The sequence below is a fragment of the Seriola lalandi genome, unplaced genomic scaffold (assembly GCF_002814215.2).
Source record: "Seriola lalandi dorsalis isolate HSWRI2012SDOR001 ecotype SW California unplaced genomic scaffold, Sedor1 jcf7180002054940, whole genome shotgun sequence".
NCBI lineage: Eukaryota > Metazoa > Chordata > Actinopteri > Carangiformes > Carangidae > Seriola > Seriola lalandi.
This window is the reverse complement of record NW_019525491.1, coordinates 507,761-526,101: the sequence shown is the minus strand read 5'-3', so window position 1 is coordinate 526,101 and position 18,341 is coordinate 507,761. Positions and strand designations below refer to the sequence as shown.

The 18,341-nt window shown below is 39.4% G+C and overlaps 1 protein-coding gene across 1 annotated transcript; it reads left to right on the top strand.

The window, feature by feature from the left end:
• Positions 1 to 653: 653 nt before the first annotated feature.
• npm1b (nucleophosmin 1b) lies at positions 654 to 18,085 on the top strand. The gene is made up of 11 exons (XM_023393617.2): positions 654 to 747; positions 1,068 to 1,150; positions 2,802 to 2,921; positions 3,064 to 3,157; positions 3,406 to 3,497; positions 3,760 to 3,821; positions 3,925 to 3,997; positions 8,374 to 8,472; positions 13,014 to 13,109; positions 13,201 to 13,275; positions 14,499 to 18,085. Exons 1-11 carry the CDS (start codon positions 699 to 701, stop codon positions 14,550 to 14,552), a joined length of 897 nt encoding a protein of 298 aa, XP_023249385.1. The 5' UTR covers positions 654 to 698; the 3' UTR covers positions 14,553 to 18,085.
• The last annotated feature ends 256 nt before the right edge of the window (positions 18,086 to 18,341 follow it).

Here is an 18,341-nt window from a genome sequence, read left to right as displayed (position 1 = left end):
ATGAGGATATTATTTGCCATCCCTGCTGCCATATTGTTGTCTGTCTTGATCAGTCCTCTTTTTTTTAAATTTCTTTTTGCGTATGGATTGTAGTTAATGTATTATCATGTGATATCATTTGCTGTTGGATGAGTTTTATACTAATGTATAGTTGTATATTTATCATTTTGTATGTATGAATTTTATAAGATGTGTTTTCTTCTACATCTGTCCAGCAAACATCTTTTGAGTATTGTCCTGGTCAATAAACTATAAAACAAAAGAAATGAATAATTAAATGAACTTATACAAGGCATTAATATACAGTATATAGACTTTCACCACCTAGGTACAACAATTTAAAATGCCCTATCATCAGCATTAGTTGGGCTATTTCTGTTTTTTGCCTTATCAACCAGAACCTCTATTGAAAAATGACGCACAACCTGACTATTTTTTTTTATTGTAATAATAATAGTCGTTTTTATTTTTATTTTTTATATATTTTTGTTCTCTATTCTTGGCCATTCAATCAAGCTACATATCGACAGCGTCATCTAGTGTTCACACAGTAGAATATTCGGTTCCGTTCGTCCCGCCCAGTCTCTAAATTCTATACGCTCAAATGTTTTCGACGTGCGATGACGTAGTTCCTCCTCATTGGCTCGGTGACGTGTCCGTCAAGCCAGTGTACGGAAGTGTAGCCACCCACTTCAAAGATGGAGGACGATATCTCAGATTTGAGCCGACCACAAATGTACTTGTTTGGTGAGCTCGCTTACTCCGACAAAACCTGAAATTATTCGGTAGCACAATCAGCTTTACTGCCTTGTTATCATGCACAAATAGCCATGTAACATTTTAAGCGGGAGGAAGTTAGCTAAATAGCTGGCTAACCTGCCTGCCCCCACTCGGCGCCAATTCAGGTCTTTTGTTAGCTAGCCTAGCAAGACATGGGGTTGCATTGGCATGGCAAAGAGTAAACTCCCCCTATCTCCAGCAATATTATTCCTATGTGTGTGTTGTTCAAGATAAGTGCAAGCATAAGGTTAGTTACGCGTTGCACGTATGTCTTTTTTTTCCCCAAGGTTGCACCCTCAAATCGGACAAACGGGAGTTCAAAGTTGACGTAGACGACGATGATACGGAGCAACAGCTGTCACTCAAAGCAGTAAGGATGACACTTTTCATTGCACGTAGAAAAACTGTTCCAGCAGAAGAAGACGTGTCTCAAAGGGAAGCATTAAAAGGGTTTTACATATGCAAACGTTAGTGTAGTTAGCCCTAGTCTGTCTGTGTGTGCTTCTGCTTCTGCTGTTGTCAGTTTCAATTGTCTTTATTGGTATAAAATATAAAGACATCTGTGTTGCCAAAGTATGTGATAGAAAATCGTGGACAAAGAACAAGAAAACTGGTCAATATAAAACAAATAACTCGTAAATAATAATAGAGAAGTAAACAGTGTTTGAGTGCTGTGTTCCCAAGATGTACATCTATTCTGATTGTGCAGGTGCAGTCAGGTCAGATGGTTCATATATAGTTTGAGCACCCCAAGTCAAATTACATATTATGTTGATTTTTGAAGTGAAAGGATGCAAATACAAGTAGCCTGCAGCAAACAGAGGTTAAAATGAGTCTTTCTTCAAATGTCTTGTTCTTCATACTGTTACATTTTATTTAATGGCTCAAATTTTTACAATAAAATGTAAAAAAATAAAAATAAATAAATAATAAAGTTCACCAAGTCTTTTAACCATGGGGGTGGATGGTGTAAATATTCTGCTTTGGGGCAGCGGTTCAGGAAATATTGCACAGGTAGATAGAAGATTGGATTCCACTAAATATCAGCAAATTCTAGATAGAAACGTCCTGCAGGCAAGTGAAAAGAGGCTTCATTGATTCATTTAACTTCAAATATTGACAAAATCTGTAATATGCCATACAATTGTATGTTCACATGTTCCTAAGATTTCACCCAGTCTGATTGTATAAATACAGGTCAGACCAGAATCCATTTTTATTAATTAAAAACTCTGTGTATGTTTTATATTTTACTTTAGCAGACGCTTTTATCCAAAGCGACTTACAAGTGAGGGACGTCACTGAAGCTTCAGTGCAGTAGTTAGCTTTTATATAACTTTTATTTATAACTAGTATATTTTCAGACAGCTCTATGTTGAACAGTCATGTTGTGGCAAGTTTCTAGTCTTGCACTTTTCTTGTCCTCCTCCTTTTTTTAGTTATATATTTACTGTATAATATATATAATTATTAGATTATGTTCTGTTGGTGGTTTCCATGATTTCATGTAGTGATGTCATTCTTTCTCTGTCTCTCTCCTACATGGTATTAATTTTGTATTTTTTTTATTGGGTAACAATCGTTCATTCAATGAAATTTTTTTTAAAATGTGAAATAAATGTGTGAAATGAACTGACTGACTGATAAAGACTGGGCTCTAATTTTAACAGCTGTACCCTGAAAATGTTTGGTATCTTTTATCTGGGAAATGTCACAGCCAGTAGTTTAATGAAATTATTATTATTATTATTATTATTAGTCGAACTGGACCTGTAGTTTTCTTCTGGTATTACTGGGTATAAGAAATTTTGAACCTAACTGGAGGCAGAAATCTTGCTAGAAAACCTTATTAGGAAAGAAATTAAGAAACATGAGGTTGGTCAGTTGAAACCTGCACTTGTTGTGGTGCATCATCAGGTCAGACAAAGGGTACCAGGTGAACAGCATTGGCCTGATGATGCCTCCATGATGTCATGACACGGAGGTGGTGGTGTAAAGGATGAGCTGTGCTGCTGTTGCAGGTGTGTCTGGGAGCTGAGGCGGAGGATAAGTTCCATATGGTGGAAGTCGAGGGCCTCACTTATGATGGAAAAACGACCAAAGTGCCACTGGTCGTACTGAAGCCGTCCGTCCTGCCATCTGTGAGTCAACGCCAACACTGGCAGCATTTTGGAAAACATTAAAGGGGCTTTTCACTGATGTGTGTGTGTGTATATATATATATATTTATGTATCTATGAAGATTATGTCTTGTTATAATTGTCATATTCTTATATTGTCCAGATGAGTTTAGGTGGATTTGAGATCACTCCTCCGGTTACCTTCCGTCTCCAGTCTGGCTCTGGACCAGTTCACATCAGCGGGCAGCACTTTGTTAGTGAGTATTAGAGCAACAGCTGTTACTGTTGTGGTTGTCTTTCCTTCTGCTAGGATTACAGACACACACTTTCATACTATGACTCAGGCAACAGTTCAACCACATCATTGAAATAAAGTGTTTACCTTCTCAACTTCATGTAAGATAAAAGTAGTGAGTTGACAGCTCCATCTTCCTTGTCAATGAAGTTAACAGAGCCTCATTTTACATCCGTAAACCTGAGCTGGTAACCAGTGTTTGCTTTGTAGGTGTGAAGGATTCAGATGATGAAGAAGAGGAGAACAACACGTCACCAGTGAAACGACCTGCAAGCCTGATGTCGGGGAAGAAGCCGCCGCAGGTGGTTACCTCAGTTTGTTCTTTGTATTCATCTGGGGACAGAGCGTTCTTCTTTTCTGTCTAATTCTGCAAGAAAATGATTCATAACCTTTGTAAAATCATGGGGTTTAATTTTTGAACTGTATTTATTTTAGCTTTAAATAATAATAATAATGATAAGACTAAATAATGTTTGAATGTTTGTGAGGCTGTGGTGCTTATTTGCTATTTCTGTTTGAAACTGAAGGTTTTTCTAACAAACGGATTATTCATTTTCCTTGTAGAAAAAACTAAAGATGGATTCCGATGAAGACGATGAAGAAGACAGTGACGAAGATGATGATGAGTATGTTTTGTTTTGTTTTTTTTCTTTATGCTGAACTTTTTCAGTCACTGAGCATGCCCAAAACACACACTTCTTTTTTTTTTTACTTCCTACTTTATTGTAGTGATGATGACGATGACGACAGCGATGACAACGTTGTGAAGCCTCAGAAAAATGTTGGAAAAGAGCTTGAAAAGGTAAGTCTGATTTGTTTATTTATTACATTTAGTGATAATATTAAAATTTAAACTTTGACTCTACCAGTAGCTGAACATTGGAATGAACATGTATATGATTTTACATACTACCTACATAACCTACTATTAAACACTGACAAATATGAACCTGTGTGACTGCCATGACATTAAATCAACATGCCAACCCAGAACTTCTGTGGAGCAATTCATTGATTCTCTGGTATATTTGCTCAGTTTGCTTTATTAAAACAATGTTATTTGAACTTGAGTAGAACCAAGTAACCAAACTAATGCCGCCTGAAAGATGAGCATCTGTTGTTGTCCTAAAACAAATACTGCAACACAAACTGCAACATGGTTTGTAGGAGTTTTAAACTTTCTGACACAAAATCAGGCAAAAACCTTTCAATGGTTATGGGATGGTCGTTTACATTTGATATGTAGCGCATGTTTTGAAATCAAACCTTTAAACAGTAGGTTGTATTTGTTTGGAGTGTTTCCAATCCTCTGTTGTCCACAAGGTGTCAGGGCAGCCAAGGCCTTGCCCTCAGATTTCCTTTGTGTAAAAGGAATTTCTCTGTGTTGCTGCAGTCTGCCCACTCCCCCTTCAGCTTCTACCACATCATTTAAACTCCCACAGACTGTACCCTATAGTAGCATTTCATTTCAGCAGGCCCTTCCCATTCCTGCACTCGCTGACCGTCCAGCTTTTTTGTATGAGACAAAACATGGAACTTTTTCATCCTGTTCGCTCATGTACCCACCTGTTTTCCCCGAGTAAAACACAGGGTCTGTGTGGCGTAATGATCGGATTTCTCCTCTGTAATCTGCTTGAATTCTCACCGTCTCACCAACAAGACAGCACTATGTTATCCTACACACACACATGCACGCACATGCACGCCCACATGCAGTCAGATATACTGTAGACATGTACACTTAAACGTTTAAGTACACATTTCCAAAATGCACAAACATTAACTATATATATATATATATATATATATATATATATATATATATATATATTTATATATATATTTATCTATAGTGCACGTGCAGAGAAGCTCACTACAAACAGTTTCATACACACGTGCACACGTACACACATGCACCAGTTATGGGAAAAATCTTCCCTCCATTTTTCTGTAACACTGCATATCTTTGTCCCTCTGTCATCCCACTGTTAATATGATTGCTCCTTTTTATCGTCTCTCTCATGCCATTTCAGCTTTGCACCTGGCCTTCGCCTTTGAACACTTGTTTTGCGTGTTACCACAATCACTTGCAAGTGTGTGGGTGCATGTGTGTATCTGCCTCATTTTTACATTTTTTTTTTTTTTTTGTAACACGCCATCCAAGTGCAAACTGTGCCAGGCAAAAGATCAAAGCAGGGCAGATGCGCATACCTGCGACGTGAGCGCCGATCCTTGCCTCGGGGTCAGATGACAGCTGAGCATTTCTGTCACCTGTTGATTTATTCTGTTGTCTTCTCTTCCAATTTCTCCACCTTCTTGCCCCCCCCGCCCCCCCATTCCTCCCCCTGATGACCTTAATCCTTTTCTTCACCCTTCTTCTCTTTAGCTCCATAGCTGTCCTGTCTCATTCTTCAGTAATGAAGGCACAAAGTTCTAGAAAGCAGGGCTGGGAGCAGTTATGTTTTTTTTTTTTTTGTTTGTTTTTTTTAGTTTTTTTCAGCTAATTCAGACAGATTTCAAGACAGTTTCCTTTCCTATTTTTGTCATAAAGTACCTCAGTACAATATATACACATATATATGTATATATATAGATATATATATAGACTTGTAATCTAGTTTGCTTTTTCTTTGATCAGATATTTTTGACCTGAACAGGAAATCTGGACAACATTGAAAACTTTACACTGTATTTTAGACGTCAGAAGTTTTACTATAGCATAAAAAATGTCTTTTGCTAGTGTTGATACTAAATAATCTTGTATTGACACATTTCCAAGCACTTAGTCTGAGCTCAATTTCAGGCTCAATTGCACCCAGCTGAAAGTGCGCATGTGTTGATCTTTTTTTATTCTTTTCTGGTCACATGTGACACAGGTTTGATGTTTTCTGCCTAGTGTGGAGAGAAAACACGTTTTATAGAGTTGCATAATTTTCAGTTCTTATTTAGACCAGATTGGATGTTTCAAAATAAGATCCTGAGGCATATGGCCTACATGTGACTCGTATTTAGTAGATGGAATTGCAATATGACAGCGTTGCCTTGACAAGTAAATCTTACATCATTACTTCAGACGATCATAAATTTGGCAACAGAGCGACTTGCCTGTGCCAGTGTTGGCATTGGGAGCAATACACACCAATATTAAAAAAAAAAAAAAGAAAAGAAAGTGGCAGTGCTTACAGATTCAAGCACACTCCTTTGTTCAGTCAAAAACAGGAAGGGTGCCTTTATACAACAGGAACCCTGAGATCTAAATAGGAACTCTTGAACTTTACCTGCTTCAATCACAGGAATATTCATTTTTCTCCTGGGCCATAGTTCATGTCTCCAACAAGTCTTTGTTCCCATTACAGAACTTTCTGATAGCACAGGAACCTGGAATATGAGCTTGCAGGGCTGCATGTCTCTGACTGCTCCGACACACGGAGGCCTGCCCCCGATCCAAATACTTTCCTGGTTGAGTAGTAGTCGTTAGTTTAAACCATTAGTCAACTAGTTGCAGTTGATTTTGAATGTGTCAGCGTGGAGGACGTGAGCATTAGGCTACCTACATGTTTGAAACGATAGGCCGTGTTTGAAGTTGATGGATGGAGTTTGTATGTCACCTTCTGGGGGTCGTCCTTTAGCCTCTTGAAATGATCCGACACTTTGGATTTCCTGGATAATCTGGTTAAATGCTGAACGAGTCACGTGACCAGAAAACACTCAGCAGATCTTCACCACATTAAAGACAGACGTCTGACCTTTGCTGTAAATCTTCCAACCTCTGGACTTGTCCTGTCCAGCTTGTCATCCAAACGGACCATTACGACGGACAACACCATGACATTTCATCGTGTCACATACAAACATTTTTTGTATTGTTTTTTCCAAAACGTCACTTTACTTTGCTAAAAAATAATCTTTGAAAGACAAACACAGTCACAAGAGAGACAGCCACCCAATTAATATCCTGTCATCTGGAATCAGTCTGAATACTGAACACATACACTCAGGTGCATCCATGTCAGTGTCCTTTGTATGTTAATATCACTGTGATTGAAAAAAGCTCTGGAACCTCACTGAAACGGCCTCCCAGCATCTTGTATTACCAGGCAATGCTCAAGGAAATTACATGTGTAATTGCCTTGTAGCAGTTATGTCAACACAGGCAATTACACTTCTAGCCCATTCCAAGGTGAATACCAGTGATTGCAAGGAAAGGGTTGGTGCTCAGGAAATGCAGGTACTTGCCTCGGCTATTACAAGGTAATTACACAGGTGCCTGAGAGCAATGGAGACCTGACGGGAAGGCCTCCAGTGTGGAGAAGAACAATGACAGGTCACTGGGGTACTAAGTATCTGATCAGTGAGAAATTACCAAGTGTGTCTAGAGTTTCCTCTGTAATTTCATATAGCTCTGGTACTTGGAGATAATTTCAGTTTTGGTCACATATAAATTCCTGATTTTGTTGCAGTTATATTTTTAGTACAGATGGATTCACCTTTTACTGGGACTTGAATAAATTATTAATTCTTAGCGTTAGCGCTGCCATCTCTCCTTTAGCTTTAGAATGACTTTATGCCGTTTTCCCTGTTGATTTTTGTTGCAGTTTAAATTTTGTCGCCTTGTGTTTAAGGGCTTTTTAAAGTGCTGTATTGATATTACTATCAGGCTGACGCAGGGTTGAGAGAAAATAATATGAACACCTCATGGCAAAGCACTTGGAAGAAAATTAACCACAATTGCAAACAAATGTGGTGCACATTATGTTAAATGCCAATTATAATTTGTCAGCTGGGCAATTAGTGTGTTGATATGGGAGTTTTTAACATCACATGACAGCACTACCAGAGCCGCAGAGAAGTTATTTTAATATCCAACATAATATAGATGAACAGACTGAATATCATTAATTGACATGTATATGTACTGCATAAACAGGGTTGGTACCTTTTTTAGAAATGGACCAGCAGTCTAAACCGATGGATCAGGAGTGTTTGCAGTTTTCAATTCAGTGCCTTCAAATTTAGTAAAAGCACTTTTTCTTGAAGCACTTACTTACTTTTGGTTTTGTTAACTGTGATTTTCTGAGCTCTTGATACACAGACAGTGTTCTGCTTGGTGTTTAATTATCGATTCTTCTTTTTTTTTTTTTTTAATCAACACATTTTTATGTTTCTTTGCTTTCTCAGAGGTCAGAGTCTTCAGCAAAGAAGCCCAACAAGACTCCAGTGAAACAAAACGGCCCTGCAGGGAAACCGTCAGGATCCGCGGTCAAACCACAGATTAAGGTATGGAAAAGCCTGTATCACCCGCCCAGCTTTGCTAACTTGTGATTGGGTTGTTGTTATTGGATTAAATGGTTGACAGCCAACATACTGTAGAACAAGGATCGGGTGTTAGGTTCAACTAAGAGCCAGTTTTTTGTGCTCTGTTTATTGGAAGGGCAGTGCAGGTTTATAGGTGCAATAAAGGCGGACTTGTGTTTTCTTGTTTTTTGTTTTTTTGTTGTTTTTTTTTTTTGATTTAAACAAAATAATGGGACAGGGTTAAAGGTTTGTTGAATCAGTCCATAAATATAAAGAAAACAATAACGAGAGCATATAAATTGCACCCTTCTCTATAAAATCCCCCTTCTACACTCCATCCAAGGCCAGTTTAATTTGTTGGTTTAAGTTATTTTAGAGTTAGTTTGCAGCTAGATTTGTGTCGTAGGTCAGTTTAGATCTAGATGGAGACGGGACATTATCTGTTTGACTGATTAATTAGGTCTGCAGTGATGCCAGACTACAGCCAAAGCCAGCAACTCTGTTCCTAATGAAAGACATCATGCAGGCCAAAACATGGGAGCATCCGCTTCACTACTGCGTTGTTTAGGAGCAACATTTGATAGATGGGTATCACGGTAAGGAAATATAACTCTCCTCTGGATAAAGCAGTGGAGAGCAAGCGAATTTAAAACATCCTTATTGGCACACAGGCGCAGACTTCTTAATACTTACAGTAGGTCTGAAGTGACAACTTGATGAGGCCTGCAAGCTAAATTTGGTACATAACTAGCACACTTAAAAAGAAATCAAGAAATCCTTTACAAACAACTTGATCTTTTTTTGTCTAATTATTTCTGCTCAGACATGAGCCTGAAAAGACACAGGGCTTCTATGACCGAGGGTAAGTGTTTGCATCTATTGACATTCACAATTAAAACAGCCACAAAAAAAAAAAAAAAAATCTTGGAGAGCTTTGCCATTCCACCGCCAAGGAATGTGATAAATGCACATTGCAATTAGCTCAACCTGATAGTTAATTTCTTGGGTGGAATGTCTTGGACAGCCGCCCCTCAAACCCCAAAGCTTGAACTCTGCCTCTCTTTAAGCAAACACACCTGACCTCCAAACGGGTTTCCTGGGGCAAGGTTTAAACCTGCGACCCCTTGGCCTGACCCCGCCGTCTTGAGTTGCAACCACCTTTGATGCCCCCACCCCCTCCCACCCCCAACAACCCCCTGTAGCACACATCCAGATCAGAGAATACAAATTGGCAAGCTTCTCTGCAAGTTTACAAATTTCACAAAGCATGTCTCTGTGATTTAAAGGTGAGCTCAGTTTAGATAAGGTGTTATGTGTTGGCATGCAAATGTTGGCTGCTTGTATGATGGAACACAGCTTCCGCCACACGCACACACTGTTGCACACTCACTCGCACATGAGGGAAAATTGTCGTTTCTCGTGTGACGTCTTGATAGAAAGCTCTGTGATTTTTATCATGTTAAACACTAAGCCACAGGATTGCTAAACTCCTCAGGCTGTAGAGGGCGATTCCCCTCAGGGTCAGCGTTCTTACTGCGTGGGAGAGTGCAGCTAATTCTGTAGTGGCCGTTGTCCAGACATAACACAGTGGCTCTTGAAATGCTCTGGGGGATTAGCCGATGGCGCAGCTGAATTGCCGAAACCGTCCCGCCGGTTTAAACTTTCTGGCCCGTGGAGCTTGGACTGCCCCCATCCCCTCTCCACTTCTGCACAACAACTGTTCCCTCTCTACAACCTCTTCACACCCCTCACTTCCTGGACACACCTTCTCCCAATTGCTCTCATTACCAGCGTTTGATGTCTGGTGCAGCTTGCGCTTCCAGATGCCCCTGAGGAGCGAGGAAGCGGGCGTGGATGTCTGTTTTTTTCGTTCCTAAATGCAGGTGACTGGTCATTAGATTGGCTCGTCAGATCTGTTGCCAGTACCGCAGTTTGCACCTCTCGCAGCCCAGCATGTAGCTGCACCTTCTTGCGTAACAAGCTCGACATGAGAACCAGCTAACTCGAGTTGTGCTGATCTGAAGTAACTTTATCTCGCAGCTGGTGTCTTTTGATTGATGGGTTTGGAGAAGTCGATGCCTTCAAGCACACGTCACAGTCGTAAAGTTGTTAACCACTTCACTCAGGCTTATCCCAAAAGGGTGTGAGTCATTGTTTTAACGACTGATTGACATGTGTTGCAGCAGGTGCCTATCTTGTTAGTGCTTATTTATTTTTCCCGTGAGTGTGGGGATGTTTGCGTCTCTACCATAGCATCATCAGCGTCCGTAACGTCAACCTGCATACGTACATATACTTATACAAGTCATCAGATTAGAGTCACAGTTCCCAGTGACCTGATGTTTTCCCCAGACATGGGCCCCCAAAGCCCTCATTCCAACAAAATGATAATTACCATCCCAGACAGACCTGATGAGCAAAGGTGTCACAACCATGTGTTTGCACTGGATTGAAGACAAGAGATTGCATCAAATGATAGCGTGCTTGTGATTAAGTTCCATGTCTCGTGGCATCTGTAATCAGTGTCTGGCCCAGATGAAAAAGCTTGCTGGCTTTGTGTGTTTATCAGCTGTTTCAGGTCCACAGCTGTCCTTTGGAAGTAGAGAGCTGCCCGTAAATAATAAATACGTAGTGCATTTGTCTGGCCAGGAGCCAGCAGCATATGTGCTCTTGTGGCATGTGTGTCAGTTTTTTTTTTTTTTCCACTTTCTACCTTTTGATCTGTGCTATAAAATGCAGATCTCTTAGGGACGGGGACAGATTATTGCATTTTTTTAAAATTAGAGAGATAATTTACTTTCTTAAGATCATTCGACTTGTTTTTTTAACCATTTCATGTCTCACCCTGTTTTCCAAAGCTTGAAGTTGGAAAACTAGCTCTGAACCAGTTGCTAAAGTATTAGAGGCAGGGATTTTATTAGGAAACACGGTTTTTTGATTCCATTTGTCTTTTCCTAAGTGCAAAGTTTTGATCTACTGCACTTCTGCCTACGTCTCAGTTGCCCAGTTACAGTGTCTGTGCACATTTAACTTGTGCATGGCAGGGAATTGCATGTCTATTTTCTTTATTTTGATTTAAAATAAAAACAAAATGACACAATATCAGGTCTTTTATGGCAAATCTGTGTTAACGAGAGCTTAAATCTGATGAACATGAGGGAAGGTTTTGTGAAGCCAACAGATTTTGTTTTATTTTCTTACTCAAATCAAATGACAAAGGTTGGAACTAGGATTTGATCAAATCAGATCAGCAGAATCAAAATGACTAAAATCAAAATGATGAGCCCAACCCACTTACAATACAAGACCCCGACCCTGAAATCATCAGCGCCATTCTCCGGCCCACTAAGCTGCTGAATCATAGTGTAGAATAGTATAGTGTTTATCATCCAAACAAAACCCCACACACACACACGTACACACGAACACACACACACTCACACACACACACACAAAGCTGTTCACTGGTTCCTGAGGTTCTGCTGTTTTCTGACTTGCTCGGTGAAACGTTGCTCTATGAATCGCTCCTCTCTTCTTTCAAATGTGTCTCTGGCTATCAATGAAACCCTGCAATTTCACTGGATTCCACACTGGCTTTGCGTGTAGGGACAAGCTCCGCCGCTTGTGTAACATGCAGTCATGGTGTATGGCGTGTGTGTGTGTGCGTGCGTATGTGTGTGTGTGTGTGTGTTGTTGTTGTGTCACATTCAGACACTTCCTAATTGAGGACCTTTTTGGGGGGGGGGGGGGGGGGGGGCTCGGCTCCACTGCCCAGGTCTGGACACACCTGTGGGGCCTGCTGGCTCTGTGCTCCTGCAGCTCTTTCCTTCACAAACACACAGAAGTCTTTACTGGTCAAAACCACATCTTCAGTGTTCCCAACATGTTGTCCTTTTAAACTCGACCATTCATAAACAGTAAACAGAAAAAAGTGTCATCTTTTCTTGTGGAAGCCATTGAATTAATGTCAGTATAAGTATAAGCACAAGAACATAAACTGCACTTTGACCTTTTTTTTTTTTTCTTTAGTTCAGCTGTTAGGATTTGCCTTCAGTGGAAAAACCCATTTGTCTATTGCTCATTGAAGAGTCGGGGCTTGCCCTCTCCTGCTTGCAAACAATAAAAAACATAATTTGTACCTGATGTATTGGTTAAAAAAAAAAAAAAGATGGTGTAATTAGGCTAGAATTTGTTGTCCTTTCTATTGCTTTCATCTTCTTCCAGCTGGCTGCCCACGCCAAGCCTGTAAACACAGACCTGACTAAATGGGTCACAATAGGGCTGCAGCCCAGACTGGTCAGCGAATGAATGCATCACCAATAACTCAGAATTAGTAATTTTGTGTTGAGTTCAGATGAGAACACAGAAAAGTTAAAAAGGTTACAGCTATAGGAGCTGAACCAGGGTAGAAGAAGAAATACTGTGGCATAATATGAAGGTATCTTTTTATCTACAGCTCTATAAATCTCTCTGTATGTGACGTATCAATTAGTGTTTCTTATCTGGCTGATGTATTTTTCCAGACACCTGCCGCAGGAAAAGACAAACTCCAGGCCGGCCCGTCGAAATCTCCCTCTCTGCCTGAGATTAAGAGCAAGTTGTCGACAGCAGCCAAGGAAGTAAGGCTGTCATCCTCTTTTGCAAATTGCCACTCTTAATTGAATGTCTGTTGCACAGTTAAGCTGATGATTTAATGGCCTTATTCATCAGGGGAAACCCCTACCGAAGACGGAGCAGAAGTTTGAGAACTTCGTGAAGAGTTCTTTTAAAATCTCAGACAAAAAAGTAAGTAATCAGTCATTTGATATGTTATATGTTATATATGTATTTATAAATTGATTGCACACAGTTTTGAGACCCATAATTAGCATTTATTTAACTTTTTTACATCTGTAGCATTTACATTACACATGCAAGTTACATAAATGTCTTGCTTTTTTCACCTTTCAATCTCCGCATTTAGTTTCTTAAACATTTTTCCAGTGGGAAACATTTACATCAACCGTCATTTTAGCTTTAAGAGCTCTTTTTCCATGATAGATACCCAGGAATGCATTATTGTTCTTCACACTGTCCTCGTACCTTACACTGTCCAGTATGCCTCCATCGTCTCTCCAGCACAGTGTGTTCTCTTTGAATTATATTCATTTTGTGTCAGCGGGCTCTTTCGAGATGGAATGGGAGTACACCTGCCAAGGCAAACTCTTTCTTGGTGATTTACTGGAGTGTGTGTCTTTTGTAGCCTTAATGAAGGGACCTGTGGTATGTGGATGGTACCAGTCTCTTTCACATTCAAGGCCTTTGACCAACCCCAAAAACAGGGTTTTTCTAAATGCAGGACTTAAATCTTTTCTAATACTGCTTGTCATTTCAGAAGATAAACAACAGCTCCTGCACATTGTTTTGCAGAGCATGAATGAATCACTGCAAAACCTTTAGATTATCACACGAGTCTCAGCAGCGTGTCAGAGGTAGCAATGCTGTGTTTTCTGTATCTGCAACATCTGTTTGGTGATCACACGAAAAAAAGGCCTGTTTGAACATTCATTTGTGATTTCATTGCAGTGTTAAAAATGTTAACTGTACAGTTATGAGAGCAGGTGAAAGCTCTTTAGAGCGGAGTGAGGGCTGGGCGGACAAGGAAAAGAGTGGGGGTGGAGTTGGGTCGGGGAGAGCTTGTTGATCCCAGTGTGTAGAAACATCTGTGGAAGTGCTTTGGTTTCATCAGCCAAGGCTGAGATCTGTCAGACCTGGAGCACCTAGTCATATACTCTGGTATGTACTGCTGCCCCCACCCAACCCCTCGTCGTTCCCCAACAGCCCCATCTAAACTCCGCTTTCCCACTGGTGAGACACACAAAAGCATGTTGTAGTAAAAGTGAGTCATGTGTCTCATTCTCTGTAGCACTTCATTTGGGTGATTTATAATTTCTCTGTCTCTTTCTTATTCTGTTGTAAACCCCTCACCCCCCCACCCCTCCACCTCTTCTCCTCCACACCTTCCTCAGGTGGTCAAGGACCTCTGGAGTTTTGTACAAACACTGAAGATTGAGAAGAAGTAACAAACCTTGTGCACCGGAGCATTTGTATGTTTTGCATCCTGCAGGACATTTAAAGGCACAGTCAGCAAGATTTCCTACTCAGCCTTATTGTGTCATCATTGCTAACTTTGAATCTTAGCGAGCAGAGGGACAGTGCTGAGAAAGGGTAAAGCCATTAATGAATCAGGTGTCATCGTTCTTTTTTCTTTCTTTTTTTTAGATGCGAAGCACCTTTTTGTTGTCACTCACAAAATCACTCACTCGTGTTTAGCAGACTGCAGATTAACCACAGGCTGAAACTGTCTGCTTCATCACATGCCAATCTGCACCACCTACAGGGAAGGAACATAATAGCAGCGCCAATTAAGACCTGCAGATGTCTGGATGTCTGTTGGTTTCTTACAGGACAGAAATAGCTGCTGCAATTTTCAACACTTGTCCCGCCTGCAGGCAATAAATGTTGCACCTGCAGCTTTTTTTATAGCTGCAATAAATGATGAGATATGTAAATTATTTGGTAACAAAAGAGTTTAAAATTCAAGTATTTAGAGCCCGAGACAGACCAGACAAACCTCTTGATCTGACCTCCTTTTTACACAGAAACCAGCTGTCTGTGGGGTTTGCAACAGTACTAGTATATTTTTTATGCTACCTGGAGTCACCCCAGATAAAAAAATAAAAAAACAGTCTAATTCTGCACATGAAGTTGCTAAAATGTAAAATATAAATCTTCCAGAAGCTGTAAAAATGAAAGCAACAGCAGCTGTAACACTGCATTTAGTAAATACTATAGTACATGCCTGCAGTCGTTCCTTACCTTGCCCGTAGATGGCGAGCCGCATGTCATCTAACCGTCTTTACCTGTTGTTACTGCGGCTTCTGCGTCTCTGCAGCTGGACGATGAGGGCTGCGCCTGGTTTTCAGGTGCTTCGCATCCGAGACACTGTGTGTCCTCGATAAGTCAATAATGCAATAGGAGATATTGCAGAATGTGCCTTTAAATATCTCTACTGTAAACTGATATAAATCAGAGTCCCATTTTGTGTGAATTTGAGCAGCGTATACAAGGATAGTCGAGACAGCTGATACTGGGGGGACAATGTTCTGTGATCAGCCGGGGATGATGTGTTTTTCCTGTTTTGTTATTTTCAGTTCTGTCTGGCTTTACAAAGTATTTTTAGCTTGCAACCATGATTTGTCTGGTATAACTGCTTCATACATATTGTACAGAAATTTGTCAGTGTTTATCGAGGTTATGCTTTTTTTGTTTTTTTTTGTATCTCTCAGTTTGGTCATAGCAGCTCCAGCATCACACTGTAACATGCGTTTCTTCACGGTTTGTCCAACAACACCAAGAGAAACTTTTATTTCCTGCCATGATAGAGCAAATAATCGAAAACATAAAACTGCTTCCCCAAAACATTTCACTTAAAAAAAAAAAAAAAAAAAAAAAAAAAGATGCAAGCTAGAAACAGTAAGATCCAATATGTGATTAGTTTTAATCTCGCTACCGTTACATATCTTTACCAGTTAGTCTGTTCTTCTCCAGGAACACACCTGGAACGTTTCTGGGTGAGAACAGTGATATTCTTAATGGCTTTTTTTATACTTTCATTAAGGATGTTTTTAAGCTTACATTAGGTTTCTGAACCTGCAAATATTACAAACCTGCTGACTGGATCGATTTCAGATGGTGTTTGAATTCATATCAAGCCCATTAACTGTCATGACCTGTGAGGGAATACATTATAGTGATTACAGCCCCCCAAAAAAATCATCTGTAGCAACAAAAGTGCAGTATACAAAACATTTTCAAAGAGTATTATGACCTCTATAAAACTGACACAGATGCTCTGACCGAATTGTTTTTCTTTAGTCATATACATTACATACAAAAAGTTAAAAACAAAACGAATAGACTGTTAACGAGCTCCAGGAGTATATTTACGAGTTGGCACTGTTATTATCGTATTCAAGCGTACCCTGCTGCACTAAAAACAGATTACAAGCCCATGATCAACACAGGTTATCTTATTTATTACAACAAAATCATAAAGTATGTATCAGTAAAATTATTACATCAGAGTCACGACATCACCTTTTTACAGAAACTCATCCCCACAACTGTTTGCACTCTCGTACGTCAGTGCTCTGAGGACAAAAAGCAGACGCTCGCTCTATGCTTATAATGTGTTTATGATCCTGTATAATGCCTTTTATGAGCCAAATGCTGGCAGTTGGATACCATCCTTAAGTGGGCTAATTACTTGGTTCAGCCGTCCCGTTGTCTGTAAAGGATATTTGACATTTTTTTTTAGGTGTAAACTTTACAACTTTAGCAAATTTGGGTCGTTAAAAAATCCCTTGATTTATTTAGCAGAAATTAAATATTAGGTTGTGAATATCTGTAGTGTCGTCTTTGTAGTGAGGTTTCCGTAGGAGCAGGTTGCCAGTCCTATAGGATTTAGTTTTTGCTTTGTCCTTTGTTAATACTTTTTAATATTTCCCTTGTATCAAAAGTAATTAAGTTTGTTTTGTTTTTTTTTTCTTTGAGCTTATTTACAAATACGGCAGCTGAACAATTATATTTGTAAGTGTATGCTTAATCTGACCTGCTAATAGCTGGTTTTGCAGCTTGGATCTGTTGTCATGATCTTTATTTTAAATGTTCTACTTGGTATAGAATCGTTTTTATTTTCAGTAGAAAGCCCCTTTTAAAACGTCTGAAATACCGTCTGTTTTTGTTAACTTTTCAGTTTAGCACTACTTTTTAGTTCGTACTTAGTTTGTCATCTTTTTGTTCTGTACTGAAGAAAACATGAAGCCACTACCTAAATGTGTTGATGTAAAATACAAAAAAAAAAGACAGATTGTGATCTTTGTTGATGACCTGATCCAATTTTGGGGCCTAATTATTTTAGTAATAACAAAAACCTGGTTGAAATTTGGCTTTGAAAAATACAAATTTGCAGCAGACATGATAGTTTAACTGTTCCTTATTTTTAGTAATTGTCTTTTTAGACATAATCAACAGCTTTGTTGGACAAGCTTTGTTTCAAATCTATTAACAATGCAGCCAGCACGGTAAAAAATGTCACATGTAGAACAGCGATATAAACTTGTAATGATGTTTTCTTCGTTTTGAGTAGCTGTATCTACCATTGTAAACTAGATTTATTTATCATTTATTCTTTATCAGTCCATTGACTCCCTCTGTATTTTCCTACCCGCTGTAAAATCAGCATATAGTGAGAGGCGTCCTTAATTTGAACTAATAAGAAACAAGGCTTGCACTTATTCGCTGCATGTTGTTAATGCAAATGAAATTGTGATACACCGTGTATTCAAATCAGAATCGAGAATATGAGAAAGGTGACAGGCTGACTAAACATATGTTTGAAAGAAAATGAATTCAGTCAAACTTGATTGATCAGTTCATGCATGACTGCTTATGGTGGATAATCATTCATTCATGGTTTGTCAAGACATAACCATCCTTTCTTTTGTTTTTTACCTACCTGTATCATTTACCTGAATAAAGTGAATCCAGGCGGCTTTGAGTCACACCTTTTTTTACCTGTGGTTTCAACATTAACAGTGATGTGAAGTGATATTCACTTTATGAAGACCTTGTTATCTGTATCTTGGAGGTTCACCCAGCTGTGGGACAGAAAGTGTAAATCTTTGTTCTCATTCTCTACTTTTATTGTATTTTATTGTATTTTTTTCCCCCTGTTTTTTGATCGTTTTGTTTATGATTCCTGTTATTAATGTGAAATACGCTGCATTCTGTTTATCGTTGAGAAATGA